The sequence below is a fragment of the Xyrauchen texanus genome, chromosome 6 (genome assembly GCF_025860055.1).
Source record: "Xyrauchen texanus isolate HMW12.3.18 chromosome 6, RBS_HiC_50CHRs, whole genome shotgun sequence".
Classification (NCBI taxonomy): Eukaryota; Metazoa; Chordata; class Actinopteri; order Cypriniformes; family Catostomidae; genus Xyrauchen; species Xyrauchen texanus.
Window position 1 is genome coordinate 41,104,517 of NC_068281.1, and position 20,394 is coordinate 41,124,910.

The 20,394-nt window shown below is 37.8% G+C and overlaps 2 protein-coding genes across 2 annotated transcripts in view; one reads left to right on the plus strand and one right to left on the minus strand.

The window, feature by feature from the left end:
- The window catches only part of LOC127644735 (solute carrier family 22 member 23-like), a 66,035-nt gene that overhangs the window by 41,186 nt on the left and 4,455 nt on the right, over window positions 1-20,394 (plus strand). The window contains exons 4-9 of the mRNA XM_052128075.1: window positions 13,299-13,467; window positions 13,777-13,904; window positions 16,219-16,321; window positions 16,446-16,681; window positions 18,238-18,270; window positions 20,164-20,287. Of these exons, the coding sequence (XP_051984035.1) occupies window positions 13,299-13,467; window positions 13,777-13,904; window positions 16,219-16,321; window positions 16,446-16,681; window positions 18,238-18,270; window positions 20,164-20,287 (793 nt within the window). The remainder of the gene's footprint in view (window positions 1-13,298; window positions 13,468-13,776; window positions 13,905-16,218; window positions 16,322-16,445; window positions 16,682-18,237; window positions 18,271-20,163; window positions 20,288-20,394) is intronic.
- LOC127644736 (afadin- and alpha-actinin-binding protein-like) overlaps window positions 16,534-20,394 on the minus strand; it is a 37,879-nt gene continuing 34,018 nt past the window's right edge. The window contains exon 15 of the mRNA XM_052128077.1: window positions 16,534-16,679. The gene's annotated coding sequence lies outside the window, so the exon portion shown is untranslated. The remainder of the gene's footprint in view (window positions 16,680-20,394) is intronic.

The following is a 20,394-nucleotide window of genomic DNA, read 5'->3' on the forward strand; positions in this document are numbered from 1 at the left end:
CTATGAAAATCTAAAGAAAGTCTGAAGTAAACATTAACCATTTTAATATTTATTGTGTGAAAATAATTTCTAGCAATTTTTCCAAATATTACATTTACATTTATACATTTGGCAGACTCTTGTATCCAAAGCGACTTACAGTGCACTTATTACAGGGACAATCCCCCCGGAGCAACCTGGAGTTAAGTGCCTTGATCAAGGACACAATGGTGGTGGCTGTGGGGATCGAACCAGCAACCTTCTGATTAACAGTTATGGGCTTTAGCCCACTTTACCACCACCATTCCAAAATTAGGACTGTCGCACAGTTGCGGTGTCATCTTCACCACACCAAACAATTTTGCTTTAAATTTAGACTTGGTGTACTTGTTAACCAAGGTGACAAAAGTGTTAGTGAAGAGCATGCTTGAGATGAAATATGAGACAAGTTATGTTTGAAGAAAATAAAGAAAAAATAAATGGACAAAAATTGAGAGTTAACTACAAATTTGCCAAAAACTCGCAGCAAATTCGGTAGATAATTTTCCCATGTAAACTTGTGGCAAATTGTCCATTGTTGCCAAAGGTTTGCCGGAAGTTCACCAATACCGGTGAAGAGCTGCAAACATCTGGCAAACATTTGAGGTGAATCGTGTGAAATATGTGAAATGTGAAAATAACGAGTTGCAAATCTGCAGCTAGTTTAGATTTTTTGTTAGGTTATCACTTGCGAGCAAAATATTTTTATTGGACATCATTTTCAGTCAAGCTGTAAATTTGCCAAATTAAGAAAAAAGCATAAAAATATAATTTACACAAATATGATACATAAAATGTTAGCTATAAAATTAGCCTTTGCAAGAAAAAAGAGTCGAACATTTCATTTCTGTTTACGTCATATCCACCAGGAAATTAGTCTAAACACAACAGAATTTAAGATCTGCTGAAATTGACTGTGAAAATTTTTTTTACAATACGTTTTACAAAATCCACAGTACTAAAAGTGCCTGAAGTCGAAGAAATACGACTGATAAATGTATAACTTGAATACACTTCAAGTTGCTTTGGATAAAATCATCTTACAAATGTAAATTATAAAAATGGTAAATGGTCTGCACTTATATAGCACCTTTTTTAACATTAACATTTACCAAAGTGCTTTACACTGTGACTCATTTACCCATTCACACTCATACACCAATGAGAGCTGCCATGCAAGGTGCTAGCCTGCCATTGGGAGCAACTTGGGGTTCAGTGTCTTGCCCAAGGACACTTCGGCATGTGGACTCATGTGGGCCAGGAATCAAACTGCCAACCCTGCGATTAATGCCCGACCCGCTCTACCACCTGTGCTTGAAACATGAAAGGGGGCGCAATACTTTTCACTAATGACAATTAGCAGAGAGTAAACAATATTCAAATGTGACATTCTTTACTGTGTCAAAGAAGATTATATTTCAAAGGTCTTGACAACAGTTTTGACAAAGAAATACATTAAATAGTGAGAAATCCGTTGTGTAGGAAGTTGTTCAGTTGAATCCTTTACCAAGCGGCCCAAAGCGCTTTATCACAACTTTTAATCCCTGCAGCTCAGATGAGATGTTGTGTTATGATGTGCTGCAGCATGCTTGGAGATGTGTGCTATGTCTTATCTGCTAAACCTTAGTGCATTGCAGTACACATCAGAATGTTTTACAGGAATATATGAGCTCGATTCACTCTTTCTCTGGTCTGCATAGTAGCTAAATGGAGATAATGGATAGACAGCAAATGGTTTTCTGGTTTAAAAGGGAAAAAATAGAACCACTGAGCTTTCAAATTTTATGTATATTTGATCGTACACTGTGCGGACACTGTAATTCCAATCAGAAAGGAAAGATGAACCATAGTAAGTGCCAAGTTTGGTGGATGTCATTTGAAAGCTCTAGAAGTTGATACCTTTGGTCTTGGTCAAGGGATATTGGAAAAACCCTAAACAATGTTTGTCGAGCCAACATATTGAATACAACTTAAACTAGGACACATGCATCACCCGGACATCTATTTGATCTTTGTGTTTACAAAAAGTTGCTTGCTCATCTGCAGTACATCTATAAGATGTAAATGAGACATTCAGCAGTTGACATTGAGATATTTATGATTTAGAATGTTTGTAAATCTGATCTTTTCAAGATGTCCAGGAGATGTTAATTAGAATGTGATGCTTTCCAGATGAAATGCTCTTAAACCGATATCTCAGAGATGGACGTGCACTATCTGGGATACATCTAGTGACCAATTGACAAGCAATTTTGATCAAATAGAATTGAGATTCCTTTAGCTTTCATTTTAAACTACAAGTCTCTGCTGAAAAACCAGCCTAGGCTTGTAGTTGGTCTGGTCTGGGTCACTGGTTTTGGGCTGGTACCATCTGAAGACCAGCTGGGAGAGGCTGGGAGACCAGTTAGGCTATCTTTAACCACCTAAGATCAGCAAACCATCTTGGCTGGTTTAAGCTGTTTTTTTCCCAGCATGGGTGCTCCGTTTAATAAAAAAAACTGCATATTTGTAAAGCATCAAATCCCAGAAGATTTATGAATCAACTGCCTGCTGTTTTTCTACTCACACTAACTGAAGTAATGCTACATTTCTTGGATAACAAGTCCACTGATGCAATTACTTCTCTGATTTTGATGAGCACCAGAACTGTCAAGCACAGGAACAGTTTTTTCCCTTAGGCTATCCATCTCATGAATACTTAAAACTGCCCCATTGAGCAATAATTATGTGCAATACACAGCTTAGACCATTTATATTTATTCAACATACCCTACCTCTTCTGTCATTCCCTCGCATCTGTATATAACAGATTTGTATTTTTACATATATATATATATATTATGTGAGGTTACCCCACACTTCCACCAAGGCACTTGCAAGTTCCTGGACATTTCTGGGGCAAATGGCCCTAACCCTCACCCTCTGAACCAACAGGATCCAGATGTGCTCAATGGGATTGAGATCCGGGCCATGGCAGAACACTGACATTCCTGTCTTGCAGGAAATCACACACAGAACGAGCAGTATGGCAGGAAGGGTACCACACAAGGGAGGAGGTTTTTCCTGTAACGCACAGCGTTGAGATTGCCTGCAATGACAACCAGCTCAATCTGATGATTGTGACACACCGCCCCAGACCATGACGGACCTTTCACCTCCAAATCGATCCCACTCTAGAGTACAGGCCTTGGTGTAATGCTCATTCCTTCTACGATAAACGCGAGTCAGAACATCACCCCTGTTAAGACAAAACCACGAACCGTCAGTGAAGAGCACATAATGCCAATCATCTAGTCCAGCGAAGGTGGGATTGTGCCCATAGGCGACATTGTTGCCGGTGGTGTCTGATAAATACCTGCCTTACAACAGGCCTACAAGCCCTCAGTCCAGCCTCTCTCAGCCTATTGCGGACAGTCTGAGCACTGATGGAGGGATTCCTGGTGTAACTGGTGTAACTCAGGCAGTTGTTGTCTCCATCCTGTACCTGTTCTGCAGGTGTGATATTCAGATGTACCGATCCTGTGCAGGTGTTCTTACACGTGGTTTGCCACTGCGAAGATGATCAGCTGTCCTTCCTGTCTCCCCGTAACGCTGTCTTAGGCGTCTCATAGTACGGACATTGCAATTTATTGCCCTGGCCACATCTGCTTTCCTCATGCCTCCATGCAACATGCCTAATTTTTATATCGGTCTTGTTGTTGTATTGTTTGTGCACTGGAAGCTTCGGTCACCAAGACAAATTATTGTATGTGAATACTTCGCAATAAAGCTCATTTTGATTCTTCTGATTCTGATTCTGCTTTGTGTGCACATGGGCGGGGCTTTCAATGTACATCCAGTGCTGTAAGATCTGTAATGAGATGCCCTAGAGCAGGGTTTCTCAACCTTTTGCCTACTGCGACCCACTTTTTTTTTCATATGCCAGTCATACGACCCACTAAGGCTGGAAATAATTCAATAACTGAAATGCCTCTTAGATATATAGGCTACTACTCCGTAGGCCTATGTTTATTATAATTAATTTCACAAAAAACACAGAAAATTTTTCAATAGACAGACATGAGGCAAACTGATTTTTTTTTACTCACGTTAATGTGACACTTGAGACTGCCACTCGTAGTGTCTTCAGCCTATTCCTGCTTTTTGTTTTCGTTGCAGTCACTGTTGAAAATCCTGACTCGCAAAGATAGGTAGTGCTAAATGGCAAGAGAAACTTCGTTGCACGTTCTGCAAGTTCAGGATATTCGTGTCTGGTTTGAATCCAGAATGCGCTCAGGTCTGTTTTGCGAAAAGCAAGCTGCAGGCTGCTGTCAGATGCAAGTTCCACTAACTGTGTTTGCAAATTAATGGGGAGTACAACATCCACATCACTTGGATCTACTGAAAAAGGATCGCGAATCCACGCATTCCCAACTCTTCGGTCGTTGGGGAAATAATCAGAGAATTTCTGTGTTAATCTGGTCAGGTGTTCCCGGACAATTCTCTGTATGTCGGTGCTGATGTGAGGGAATTCCTTTTTTTCTTTTCAAAAAAGGATGCATTTTGTCAAGCTAACAGGCCGTGGCTGCGTATAATTTAATACTAAGGTCTGACACATAGCAGGTAGGGCTAGTGTGTGTAACATTATGTAAATAGAGTAGGACCTTGTCCAATAAGAGCCTTTCGCGGCAATAATACATTATTTTGATAGGATAGTTGAAATACAGCGTTAGAAGCCACGGCAATAATGAAGTAAGACATTCGAAAATCAGATTCGTTGGAGGACTGGCTATGTTTACATGCACAACTTTTGTTTCAATCTGTGCGTGTTTATATGATTAGGTGTTAAGGCTTTTTAGTCCGATTGAGCCGCCAATGCGTTTACTAACGGATTATTTTGTTGCACTTGCACGTATTGCAATGAGCCTATTGTGAAGCCCACTGATTGGCTGTGCTAGTGAACACTGAAGTCTTGCGACCCCCTACAGAATTATCAACGTCCCACTTGTGGGTCGCGACCCACCGGTTGAGAAACCCTGCCTTAGAGAACAACCTATAGAGTGTTGGTCAATGGTAACTTGAATAGTTAATTATGGGATTGGATTAGCGAAGACGGATGCTCGGTGACATGTCCTTGTCCTTTGAAGATTTCATGGCTGGTTTTGGCTATAGACTAACTCTGGGTCTATATTTAAGCATATGTCATAATTTTCCATTTTAAATGTATTTTAGTCCATAACTTGGATCTGTTAGCATCCAGGAAAACAGATAAAAAATTAATAAAATAAACATCTTTAACCTCTTGAAGTCGGCATGGGGAGGTGCTATATGGAAAGCCATTTTATCACTTAAAACACTGAAGTTCCTGAATGCATAAGTAAGGCATATGTGGCATCATTTGAAAGCGGATCTTTTTAGAGAACCCCATGTAGTTGCATTTGCATTTAGTTACATAACGTAAAAAAATAAGGCCTGAAAACCTTTGTCACAAAATGGCCCCACCTAGAGGTTACATTGTAGAAACTTTAAATAAATAAAGTCCTTCACATAGCACTTAAATAGAAAAGTCATATATCAAATGAAAGCTCCCATTCTAAGGAAGATGGCTGTATAGTTTATTTGGCTATTTTCAAAAATATTTGGTAAGACAAAAAAATGGAAACATCTCTTTTCTTTGTTGACCACTGATCTTTAAGCCCCAAATAGCTGAAAACTTTATATCAAATCTTACCTTGGGTTGTTAGCTTTAAAATGAGTTAAATACATTACTTGTTTGTTAGCTTCCTTGGGTGAATAATCCAATGCTGTGTCAAAATTGAACAAAATATGAAATCCGGTAGAAAAAGTATGAGAAATAAATCATCAGCAAAATAGGATAGCATTTATAGAAGATAAAATGTTACACAACATTGTAAAGTTGGGATTCTCTGCTCTCCAATGACACATAGATTGGGCCTTTAGATGACTCAGAAGCCGAGATATCCAACAAAACAGTGTGGAAGTGCTTAGCACTTCAAAAAAGACTTGTTGTCTATGGGTTGAGTGCAAAAATACGTTAGAGCACCATCTACATTTCAGATCGGTTTAATGTGATGGAAGGTGATAGAGGAAAAAAATATATTTTTCTTTTACTTGCTGCCATCAAGTGGAATAAAATAAGACAATAGTGGACACGGCCTAATCCATAAAAAGAAAGATTAATTTAACAAAAATGATCATAAAATTGTAAACATAAGCAATGTTATTTATGAATTATTGCAATCGTTTCTTAAAACATAGGGGGTTATTTATGAAATTAGTCCACTGTATGTGTGAACAGGGAGCTTTTAAATTAGAGTATGAAAAATTTCAGGTAAAATCCTGCAGAGTATAAGAGGAATTAATATATTCATGTAGTCATATAGGTTCACATAGTGGCTAAATGATATATCACTTTCCAATACATCTGTTAAGTCGTCGATTTTAGGCTAATTAGCCATGGGTTCCCCAGGGAATTCTAATGGGTTTTTACATTAACGGTTTTTGATTTACGAGTATAATAAAGTCAGTGGTTTTCAATACTAGAAGAGACTTTCATTTTTTTGTAGCAGAAATTACACAGCCATTGAAAGTGATTTTAATTTACCTTTGAAGAATAAAACATAATTGCAGCGGATCTGTCTTCAGCTTCAAGAGATGGCATAATGTATGGCTTAATTTGGACTTTGGTGGCGTTTTTGTGCTCAATGAGTGATCTAGCAATATCCTTTTTGCATCCGTTTCTTTGCTACAGCTCATCAAACTCAAAACCAAATGACTCCTGAAATATTAAAATGGACATGATCTTGTTTTAGTGACAGGAAACACATAAGCAACAAATTGAGTGTTTTATTAAATTTGGCCATGCCTGCAAAATTCTGCGGAATCTGAGTGCTACTCATTAACAATACACATCTGCCGCCTTTTGTATGCTCATTTATTAAATATTTATGCTCATTTGATTAGGCTTTCAGCTACCAATAAGTGTGTAGCGCAGTGCTTTTATAGCTCAGTTTAACACATTTCACCATGCTTGTGGTCTGCAGAGTTCATCTGGACCTGGTTATGAGAGAAAGAACACAATCATGAGTGCATACTTGCTATTGTTCATGTGGTTGGCCTTTGGTTGGAAGCTCTTCAGTTCAGTGAAGTTATTAGTGAATGAGTCTTTCCTGAGACCAGAAAAAGGCGTAATTTAGGTCTTTGTGGACTCAGAATAGTGTGCTGTGAGAGTGTTTAGTGTTTTAAGGGGACTGCCTGATGTTTTTAGGAAAGTATCTTCAAAATGCAGATTGATCTAAATGGTAGTTTTAATGAAAATCTTAAAATTACAAGATACTTTCTCTTATCCCATTGTGATATGCATAGCCATTTATAAGTAAGCCATGTGTAGGTTGATTCCTACAAATCTGTCTGTCTGTCTGTCTGTCTGTCTGTCTGTCTGTGCTGTTGTCTGATCCTGATGAAGATGTGTGGTCAGTGTTTGGTGTGCTGAGCGGAGTAAAGTTCAGTTGTTGTGCTGAGTGTGTGTTCTTCAGAGCTGCACCAGCACTCTGTTTATCTGTGACCTTTGACCCAGCTCAATACTGACTAACACCACCTGCACTTCACCAGTGATCACAGGTGGAACACTGTGTTTTTTCTCTCCATGTCCTATCATTCTCTCTTTCTATTCTCTGTTGTGGTTACAACGATTGCTGTTAGCTTGTTCCAAACAGCTGTTGTTCTTTCTTCCATGGAACACAAATTGAGTTATTTTGCAGAATTTCCTGTCTGTTCTTTTCCATACAATGAAAGTGAATGGGCATTGGTTCTGTCTAGCCCCCAAAAAGACAAAAACTCCATAAAAGTAATCTGTACTGGAATTTGACAGTACCAATAAAAGGAAGAAATAGCTGATAATCGAATAACCAGCCAAAGTTTTTTAAATAAATGTATTGTGATGGGGCAGTCCAGACATACGAAGTCCAAAATATATGAAATCACACTTGCAGTTTATTGAGCAACCACAAATCCCAATATATCTAGAAAAAAAGATATGAAGACATTTAACTACAAACAAGCCCAAAATACATAGACGCCTTAATTTTTTAAATCTGCAACTAGCTTATGTACCCTCCACAGGACTAGAACATTAAGTACTGTTGTCGTTCATTTTTGCATTGCCGCTCACTGATTAATTGGCAAAAACAATACATATTCTGAATGACTTGTGTGCTTAACCATTAAAACCAAAAATGTAATCATTGGTCAAATCTAATTAAATTATGACAAACATTTCCACACAATTGAATAGATTGGTCAGAAATGAATCTGGGCTAATGGAATCAAGAGGAAATGTCATCTTGGTCCAATGAGATTGCATCATTTTGATTCAATTTATTCTGTGCATTTTTACTGAAAGATTTTTACTCTAATTGATCCTACTAAATGTAACTGCATCCGTTAGATATAGCATGAAATTATTGCTTTTGAGTTAACTGAACAACTTTTTTGACTTCAAACCCAATTTGGAATGCCAAACTCCCACTACTTAGTAGGTCTCGTGGTGGTGCAGTTACTCACCTCAGTCCGGGTGGTGGAGGGCAAGTACCAGTTGCCTCTGCTTCTGAGACCATCAGTCTGCACATCTTATCACGTGGCTTGTTGTGCATGACACCGCGGACACTCACAGCATGTGGAGGCTCATGCTACTCTCTGCAATCCACACACAACTTATCCATGCGCACTATTGATAGCGAGAACCACTAATCGCGACCATGAGGAGGTTACCCCATGTGACTCTACCCTCCCTAGCAACCAGGCCAATTTGGTTGCTTAGGAGACCTGATTGGAGTCACTCAGCACACCCTGGATTTCAGGGGTGGTAGTCAGCATCAATACCGCAGTCGCTGAGATACCCAAGCCCCCTTGAATTATATAAATAAAAGCACACATTTTCCTCTATTTAATTCCCCTTTCTTGATTTGCTGCTGACCATGTGACCACTTCAAAAATGCCAATATTTAATGTCAAATTTTAAATATATCTGCTTAGAGTTTATCTGTAATGGTTTTAACAAGCCTTGCACTTTATAGTTACTAAGACGTGGATGGTAAAGATTTTTGCCTTACCAATTCTAGAGTCCACCTGCGCTCTTCCTGTCTTGGGTGTAAATTAGAAAGGGAGTCCAGGGACTTACACCCTCATCCCCATTGAATTGTGTGGAAAAGAACAGTGCGAACATTCATTGCAATATGTCCTTTTCGTATTACAGGATAGTCTGACGAGTTTAGAACAACATAAGAGTGAGTCAATTATAAGTTTTGCTATACTATTTCTTTAGCAAAGATTATTTTTATAAAACATTTGCACAATGTATGTTTCATACTGCCATTAGACATATTTATAATTTTTTCTTTTCTCTCTTTCTTTGCTTGTTTTATTTCATGTTATGTCTTATGATTGCTCTCTTATCTCCAACATGATTTTCCCTCATAATTCTTATAATACATATTGTACATGCATTACAGCACATTTCCTGAGCCTTGTGCCTGCAGCATTTTCCCCTTTTCCTGTTATCCTGTAACGTTCAAGGAAACCCTGTCTGAATATTTGCAAAGTCAGTGTGTGTGAGAGTGTTTGAGGGGCTGACACAGGAACCCAGCGGCCTGTGCGTGATGGAATGTATTTGAATATGTGACATCATGGCAGAATGCCTTGAGCAACTCATGTGACAGGGGAAGGTCATAATGTCAGCCACAGGCAATCATAGACAGACAGACAAACAGCCCTGATCCTTCATGGCGCCCCCTTTTGGTGTGCAGTAAACCAACAATTCTGATCAACAGCCACAGACTCAAAAACATATCAGTCCATCCTGAATACAATAACAGATAACAGTTTACATGAAAATTGATTTCTCTTTCACATTTGAGACTTTTTGTGTGTATGTATGTGTTTTAGAAACAAGGGATTTTTATGAGCTGCTCAGGTGAGGGGACTGTGGGAGATTTAGATCAGATGGGTTAAGCAGCTCAAGGGTCTCGCTCAGGCTCTGTTCCAAAACCTAGTGAGGTGCTAGGGTGAGTTAAATGTTCTCCCAAGCTGACAAGGTTTTTCAGGTTAATGTCATATCGAGTTTAAATCAACAATACCTACCTCCCTACCCTAAACCTAACTGATAGTGTCATATAAGTACATGTAAAATGTAAAAATGCAATTGCTGAAGCAACCATATCATTTTGTGGCGCTTCTATGACACTTTCGGCACTTTCTTGTCAACTTGCATGTTCTTAAGAACTCGTACCTCTGTAATTTACAATTCAAAAGTAATGCTCTATCAGGTGTAGTAGGATTTGTAATGCAAATGAATGTATCACCTTACAAGTGATGCGCTATAGTAAAAGTGTTTTAGAGGTTATAAGGAAGATGTGTGAGGAACAGAATGAAAAGTAAGTGTTTATTAACTGATTATCTACTCTTTTACTTGTGATTTGTGCGAAAGCCAATAAAAGTCATTGTTGTTGTAGCGCCTCTAGTGTTCATTTCACCAGAAAACTGCAGTGATACAACAAGCCACGAAAAAACTATTTAGCAAAAATGTAGGTACAGTAACTTGACTTTATGAGACCAGGTTGATTCTAAGGCAACATTACATGTATCCAGGGCTTGACATTAAATTTATGTCTCACTGGCCACTGTGGCTAGTGGTATTCCAAAATCACTAGCCATTCAACATTTTCACTAGCCAAAAAGTGATAAAGGTAACTAGAGACTGTAACGGCATGCTTTCATTTGTACTTTTTTATTTGAATGAGAATGATATGAGATATGAGAACTGGACACAGGCCTAAATAATCTAGTTTGTGTTACCAGTTAGTGTTACAACTGGAAAAAATAAATCTTAAAAAACCTTGTAATCGATGTTGATTCGTGGCACACTGTTGTCGTGCTGTTTATACTATCTAGTGATTCTGTGTAGAATTCAAATATGTGAAATAAGCTTTGTGGTCTCTGCCGGCTGCCTCAATTCCAAATGAAGCTCCAGTCGCGGCAATTTCTCTGGAGCATGCTGGTGTGTGCTATGGTGGTTTGTCCGAAAGCACGCTTCATTCGCCCCGGGGAGATGCACGTGTCAGATAAGAGAAGCATATTTACTGCTTATAAAACGCTGAATGCGAGAATGTGTGTTAATGTCAAGCCCTGGTGTATCCTGAGAAGGCAATCCCAGAATCCATGCTGTTAGTGTAATCAAAAACATCCAATATGGCAGACAGAGTCAAGAGAAAAGTTCATTATAAATATATTTCAAATTCATAAATCCATATGATTCAATAATTCAGTTCCTAAAATATTGATACAATTGTTTAATATAATTCATGTATGTGCTGTGTATTTTATGCTCATTAGTGTGCCACATTGTTAGCTTAGCAACATGCTAATGTAAATCTTCATATTGAATTGACACTGGCATCACTTGTGGGTGTGAATTATGTCCTTTAAATGTTGGATCAGTTTTTGGAAGGTCTGATTCTGATTTGTTCCACTTCTGATTTAAACAAGCAGTCATCACAAACCAGTTCAGCATGCTTTTGGAAAACAATGTTTCTTCTTCTTGAGAAGCTTTGCTTGTTGGAAATATTAAGGCTACAATCAGTGGGCAGAGCTGTTTAAAGGTCATATGACATGAAAACATACCAGTTTTTCAGATGCTGTTGTCTTGGAAGACCTCTTTTGGCACAAAAGCAATATGATGTGAAGTGTCCATTTCCATAATTTAATATGGAGTGTAGTATGATTTGACTACACACATTTCTGGTGTGGTTTAAGTGTCCAAATACGTTTTGGAGCCACTTTGTGACATATAGCCAGTGCTGTTCATCATCTACAGTCTAGCTGAGAAAGAGTTTTTTCTTGGTTGTGATGTGAGCCCGAGCTCTGGCCCTGAACACACAGCATTATTCAGCTCTCTGTGGGAAGCACTCCTCATTGAAATTCCAGGCTTTTCTGAAGGAAGGATTGTGCTGCCACTGTGTTGGCAGCCTGAATATTCTCGTGAGTTCCCCCGTCACCTTGAAAAGTGCTCTTCCAAGTTGTTCAACCCTGTCAGGCAATGCTGTATGTTCTGAGGGTTTACCATCATTTGATATGGAAAAAATGGACCTGCGCAATAATGGTGTGTCATTGAAGACCTGCTCTCTGCCGTTCTTTACATCAGTAGTAGTAGTTGGGGGGCTCATTATCATTGTCTGTAGTGCATTATGTGTCAGCTTTGATCCTGTTCCTGCAAACAAATGTGGATCGATACAGCTTAACTTTTCTTTAACCGCCCAAGTGGGCAGAACTGCCTAAATTCTATTTTAGAAACATTAAGATTTTTTGAATTGTGACATAATTTTTTATTTACATTTTCCCTCCCAAAAGTCTCGTTACTGTAATGCATCTGGATGTTTTACGATTACGTTTTATTTACGTTAAGTCTCTTATTCTCAACACTTAAAAATATTAGTTAACAACATTAGTTAACATGAACTAAAAATTAACAATATTTATTAACCTTAGTTAATGTTAATTTCAACATATACTAATACAATTTTAAAATCTGAAGTTGTATTTGTTAACATTAGTTAATGCACTATGAACTAACAATGAACAACTGTATTTTTATTAATTTACATTATCAAAGATTATTAAATGCTGTAAAAAATATATTGTTCATTCTTAGTTCATGATGCCTAATGTCTGAACTAATGTTAACGAATGAAAACATATTGTAAAGGGCTACCAAAATATTTTAGCCTATTAATACTATTAATATTTAGCCTATAGATTATTATTATTATTACCACAAATAATGCCATGGTCCAAATCACTGAGATCACATTTTTCCCCATAACTGAAGCTCCTGACCCTTATCTGCATGATTTTATGCGTTGCACTGCTGCCACACGAATGGCTGATTAGATAATCACATGGATGATTGTTGGTGCCAGATGGGCTGGTTTGAGTATTTCCGTAACTGTTGATCTCCTGGGATTTTCCCACACAACAATCTCTAGAGTTTACTCAAATTCTATACACTATCTGCGGTCGCTTAATAATTTTATTTAATATTAATGTTGTCTTTCATCACATCGCTTTTGCCGCCCTTTAGACAAGCAGTAGGCCAAGCTAAGAACACCCCTTACCTACGGTAATATCCCTGTAACACAGCATCTCTTGGCTCATGGTTTGGTTAAAACCTCCATATTTATTCACGTCAGAGTGCTAATGTTGGGTCTGTGTATTCTTGATGTCTGCAGGGATCGAGCTTTGTCTGCCGGGCTGGCGTTTCTCCATGACCATGGTGGCTAACTTTGTGGCGTTGGCTGGGCAGCTGATCATGCCTGGCTTGGCAGCCCTCTGCAGTGATTGGCAGATTCTGCAAGCGGTCATAATCTGCCCCCTGTTACTCATGCTGTCCTATATCTGGTAAGCAACTGCGCAATGATTGTTGTTCCTCACAGATGGTCTGGACATTTGTTGAGTTGAAACCTCAGACAAGTGAACTCTGGTCATAAACATCCAATACACACACAACTTTATGCATTATATGCATAATAAAAAGCATAATTATCAAAACATAACAGATCAGAAAGATGTATTTATTATTTTAGGAAAAATTTCAAGAAAAGTAATGATAATGCAGCTTTTTCTCCTAACCAAGTGTTTCATTAGGTGAAGTTAGTTTGAACTGATGTTTTCATAATGCAGTAGAGTATATCTGACTTTCTTTTACAGGATTTTTCCAGAGTCTCTGCGCTGGCTGCTTGCTACTCAGCAGTACAGTCGCTCTAAATGGATCATGGAGCGCATTGCAAAAAAGAACACCGTCAATCTAGAACAGGATGCAGAAGAGCTGGTGACAGGTATACATAAATTAAATATTTTTATACTTTGCATTAAGGGTGAATTACTCATAAAATTACTCATACCATGAAGGAAGATTTTGGACATGCTGTCCCCTACTATGTACCTTTTGTTTTTAAAGTTGTCATTTTACAAATAATTTTTGACAGAAGTTAAAGAGCCTCATTGGACAGTTTAAGCTCTTTCTTTGTTTATGATTTGCACATATCAGTAATATTGCTGATGAGTTTGTTTGCCTATGTGGCAATGCAACATGTGCGTGTGTAGATGTGCATATCCATAAGAACTGATAGCTGTGTTTTTACACACATATTGCATCTAAAGCTGAGAAGTTTAACAGATTACACCATTTGTGTCACAAAACATTACAAAATATGAACCTTGACCACCCCAATAATTGATTTTGAATTGATTCTTTGGATGTGGGGATTTCAACCCTGTTTCTGATCTGAACTGAATCTCTTTGTAAGGTCCTTTATAGATATAGCAATTCAGACAGTTTTTTTTTTATCTTATAAGATGGTAGATAGAGTGGAAATGTTGAATATGTTGATTATATACAATAGCAATAAGTTATGTGCATTATAGTTCAGTCATGACAAACCTCTGACTACATTTTTGGTTATCTAGACAAGTGGTGCTTGGGAGGCGGAGGGTTTCGGGAAAAAAGCGCTTCATCGAAACATCTGAGCAATTAAAAAATTTGATCCAAAAAAAAAAAAAAAAAGATAGGACGCAAGTTATTGAAAAACAGATTACCTGTTGAAGGACCTATTTATCTTTGCCCGTGGAGTGTGTGAGCCAATGGCTAACAGATTACATGTTCAAAGGACCTATCAGCTCGCACCATGTATAGTTTCATGACTGAACTTAAAATAATTTATTTTACCATAGATAAGGGGTGTTCTTAGGCTCACCACAAAGCAGAGAATTGATTTTTAAATCAATTTCAGTGGATGTGACCTCACATGGAAACTTCAGCCCAGATTCTGATATGAACTGAATATGAGCCGGCCTAAAGGCGCTGTTGCTGTGTTTCAACTCGATCACTCGATTTTGAGAATATAAACAGGATTTTTTCAATAGAAATCGTCTCTAGAGCTTAGAGTGGGAGCAGAGCCTCTTAGTATTGAATCAATGAGCTTATTTTAGCCTCCCCACCTGCACACAAACAATGTCTGGAGAGCATACAGGCTTTTTTTTTTTTAGCATTCAACCCCTTCCCGCACTAAAATCCTGCTCTAGTTTATCTGGATTGGGTTGTGCTTTGTATCATGTCATTAGAATGGATCTCTTCTTTGAAGTGCTCTTCAGTGTGTTTGAGAAAGATGTGTCCTCTCTCTTTGCTACAAAAACATACAGTACTGTCAACTTTGTTTCAAAATCTAGTGAGCTGTCTACCTAAACAGATTTTCAAGACATTATACACTGCAAATAATTGTATTATATATATATATATATATATATATATATATATATATAGACCGATCAGCGACAACATTGAAACCCCCTGCCTAATATTGTGTAGGTCCCCATCATGCCGCCAAAACAGCGCCAACCCACATCTCAGAAAAGCATTCTTCTCACCACAATTGTAGAGAGCAGTTATTTGAGTTACAGTAGACATTGTCAGTTCAAATCAGTCTGGCCATTCTCTGACCTCTCTCATTAACAAGGCATTTCCATCCACAGAACTGCCACTCACAGGATGTTTTTTGTTTTTGGCACCATTCGGAGTAAATTCTAGAGACTGTTGTGTGTGAAAATCTCAGGAGATCAACAGTTACAGAAATACTCAAACCAGCCTGTCTGGCACCAACAATCATGCCACTGTCTAAATCACTGATATCCAATTTTTTCCCCATTCTGATGGTTGATGTGAACATTAGATAGACATTAGATAATCACATGGATGATTGTTGGTGCCAGACAGGCTGGTTTGGGTATTTCTGTAACTGCTGATCTCCAGGGATTTACACACACAACAGTCTCTAGAATTCTCTAGAATTGTTTTGTCTTGTTTTCTAGTAACAATATCAAAATACCCTTTAAACACAAAGCAAAGGATATATTTACTTGAAAGTAAAAATGACATACTGTACTCTATTAAGTCTTGTTTTCAGAGAAGATGGCAGATGGTGTAGTCGTTTATTCAATATCGATGTACAACAAATTAAATTGTTATCGTTTTACTCAGTATTTTTTGTGCTATGTATTTATATGCCTATTAGAGTATTATGCTGTTAGCTTAGAGCTCACATATTCTGAATGGTTTGATTGGATCATTTCCTCTCTTCTCTTTATTGATTTCAGAGCTGAACAGAGCCCTGCCAAAGCAATCCAAGAAGACCTGCATCGTAAAAATGGTTGGCACAAGGAACCTGTGGAAGAATATCGTGGTGCTCTGCGTCAACTCGTAAATTCCTTTTCATTATGCTGTACCAATCTGTGTGCGGGTTTGTTTGTGTGTTGATTCAAGTGTGGAATGGGATGCTATTTAATATTAAAAACATTCCAATGCTATTAACTCTCTGTCTCAGACTAGCAGGTTATGGGATCCATCACTGCTTTGCACGCAGTATGATGGACCAAGACATGGAGACGACCACCATGTTCCACAATTTCTATGCTGACTACTACACCATGGCGGGTATTGCCGTGGCATCCTGCGTGGCACTGTGCCCTGCTGTGGGCGTGATGGGTCGGCGTGGAGGACTCCTCATGTTCATGATCATCACCGCACTGGCATCCCTTCTTCAGCTGGGACTGCTCAACTGTGAGAGAACACACACACACACACCCAGCACAATGCATCCTTGTACTCCGCAATCACAATTAACATAAGTACTGCAACTCTTGTACATAAATTGACATCTGCATGTGCTTTTTTGGGAATGTGACAGCTTACTCCTGAAATGTTAGATTTTAGTGCATTTGTTTATGAGTGTATTGGTGGTGTATTGAACTCTCTTAAAACACTTTTCACACTAGTTCTGTTCATTTTGAAAATACATATTGTATTTCACAAGGTTCATTTCAAAGCTATTTATGTATCCTTAATACAACTGTATAATAATTTAAAAACATTTTATTTGACAAAAAAACTCGATCTGGTTTGTTGTTCTCAAATGAAATGTACCTTTTTATATATTTTAAATATTTAGATATTTTTTATTTTCTTCAAACATCACATGTTGCATATTTCATATCAAGCTTATTGTCCTTTCATAAGCCTTAATTATTTGCAAAATTGTGTTGGTCCTAATAGAAATTAAGGCACAACTACAGAATAGTCGTAATTTGTGTAAAAAATAACAGAAATCATTTTGATAAGAAATATTGAATTGGCTTACCAGTATGTTTATGTAATTGTATTATTTCATAGATTTAAACATGTATAAATAATTCATGTTTTTTTCAATGGATTTTCATAGTATAAAACTGAAAGTCTCGGTCTGGGACGATGGAAAAACTATAAAATCTATACATAAAAGACGTTTGAAAAGTATGAAAAATAAATGAGGATGGCATGGAAAAAAAAACATTCAAGACTGGTTTAAAGTGACACTCATATAACAAAAATAAATACATAAATAAAATGATATGTATATACACAGTCCTGTGCAAAAGTCTTAAGCACATAAGATGTTTCACAAAAGCATTTGTCTTAAGATGGTTATTATATCTTCAGCTTTAGTGTGTCAAGAGGAAATATAAATGTTATACTCCCAAACATTAATATAGCAAAAAGAAAAGATTAGAATAAAAGAACAGGGAGTCCTGCAACAGATGTCATGACCCCCACAGAGTCCCCCACTGAACATCATGTCATCCTGAGATAACAAAGAGACAGAAGCAATTGAGACAGCTGAAATAGACTGTGGCCAATTCTCCAACAAGCTTGGAACATCCTATCTGACAACAACCAAGAAAAACTGTCCAGGTGTACCTAGGACAAGTGGTGCTGTTACACTGAATATTGATTTAGCTTTTTTTATGTTAACTGGACTTTGTATGACATTAAGCGATAAATGAAAACTATTCATGTCATTATTTTTGAAGACATCCTCCCAATGCAACATTTTTCATCAGTGCCTAAAACTTTTGCACAGTACTGTGTGTGTGTGTGTGTGTGTGTGTGTGTGTGTGTGTGTATGTGTATATATATATATATATAACTAAATATCAAACACCAAACACTGGGACATAAAAATGGCTGTAGTTGAAGAAACACTAGTATACTTTCATGACTTTCCAAAAGCCTAGTTTCATATTTGTCGTTTTTCTGTGGGTTTGTTTTCCCCCTATGTGCTCCATCCATGATGAATGAAGTGTTGGGAAAGTACAGTGTTCAGCTGAATATCGGTAAAGTATAACAAACTTTACCACAATCTTCTCTTCATATCTCAATCTCAGAAGTTAACTTACATTTAAAGGTGTTTTCTTTTGTTAATGTCAAATACTTTCTTCTATCCAGCTAAATGTGTAGAGACAACTATAAGTAAATCATTTGTAGGTTGATTTCCCCCCAAAACACTCCTAAACGTCCCAGCTAGCCTGACATATACTGTAGGTTTGGGAACCCTGTTTGAAAACAGTCATTCATTTTGACATTTAGAAATTATGCATTTCTCCTGTAGCTGAAGACATTTGTGGTGGGTTGCTTATTTTCTAGGTTTGTCACGTCAGTCTGGGTAGCCCCACCCCAAGTGAAATCTCATTGGTCCAAAATCCTGCTCAACATAGCCTATATAAAACCACAAGTATGATCTGATTGGCTATTATTTTGCTTTAAGCTAAGATGGAACAATTAATTGACACTTGAAACTTGTCTTGGCATGCATTCATGCAATTACGTGAGGTGTGCCACACAACAAAACACAAAGGGTGAATATCAGGCAAAAGTTCAATCTTATTCACTGTCATATCAGTCACAGAAAGTAAGCACTGGCTGAATTCTGTAGTCTTACAGTTTAATTTTAAGAGGATTACTTGACTCCTCTCCTTTCTCTTAGCGCAGCTAGAGGTTTTAATGAAACCTACAGGATGTTTCAATAAGGCCAGCTGTGGTCGGTCTGCATGCCTCAGCTAGCGTTCATAATTCTTGTATTAGACTCTATCCTCAGTAATGTTCTCTCTAGTTGTCAAAGAGGCAGGGATCTGTCCCACTGTCAGAGCCAAGAACAATGAGTGCAGTCAGTACATGTTCTCTACGTTTCCTCAGGCCCATGGCCTTGCTGGAATTACAATGATGTTACTGAGAGTTCGCAAACATGTCATTGCCTTGGGTGTTAATAAGAAAACTCCCGTTAAACAGTTAGTACTTTTTATTAGATTTTTTTTAACATTTTGGACAAAAGGTTCTAAGTTTTGTTATTGATCATTACAGACATTGTGTATTTTTACATTTTCTGAAGAAATTAATAATGGTCCTTGCCTGTATAAAAGTCCCCTCCACTATGCCAGGGTATATGTGGTTGCTAGGGTGTTTTGGGATGGTTGTTATGTTGTTGCTTTCTGGCCCAAGGCAAAAGAGCCCACCCCAAGTCTCTGATATGCTGCTCTCTAGATATGGTTTGGGTCCCTTCTTCAATATCTGTGGGATTTTTGGTGAAAATCATCTGATCGCTTAGAGAAGTACACATATCTCTCATTCATGTCTCCAGTTACTTGCTGAAGTTTTAAGCTTAGGGTTAGGGCTTTGTTCAAATACCTTACCTTAAGTATGAGCAATAGAAATAGTGATGATCTTAGCAAAACACCACTAATGAAAACATTCCCTTGCACCTCACCTTCATCATAGTATCAAATGGCTAATATTAGAATCAGGTGCACCTAAAGGGCACTGCATTATGTAAACCACAGACACCCATCATCCAGAAATAAAGAGCCAAGGCTCTCCTGAGAAACACTGTGAATGTACAATATGTATGATTTAAACCAAATTCCATACAGTATTCACTCTGTCACTCCACTGAAAGATCATCTGGGTAGTTGACACATGAAGTAAAAATATTATATATATATTCTATACCCATGAATGGCTTGGTGAATGACCTATAGTTGTCTCTGGATATTAAAATTGGGAAGAAAGGAGAAAAAATATTGCAAAGAATCATTTTCCTATCCTTGCATTTAAATTAGTGGAAAACACTTTTTATTGGGTTATGTATACTGTTTCATGTATTGTTTCTCCTTTTGGAAAATGATAAATGAGTCATCTTTTTTTTTTAACTCTTTATCCCTTGCTTGCCACAGAACGCTCTGATACACTGAAGTCCAATTTCTCAGTGGCTTTCTCCATCATTGGCATGTTCTCCTCCCACGCTGTCAGCAACCTAAGCATCTTTTTTTGTGCTGAAATCACTCCTACTGTTATTAGGTGAGCTATTCCGCATGAAAGAGTTATGGGACACTTTCTGGTAGTAAAATGTGATATTGTAAAAAAACAAGTTTAACGCCCTGTATTTTGAGACATATTTTTGAAGG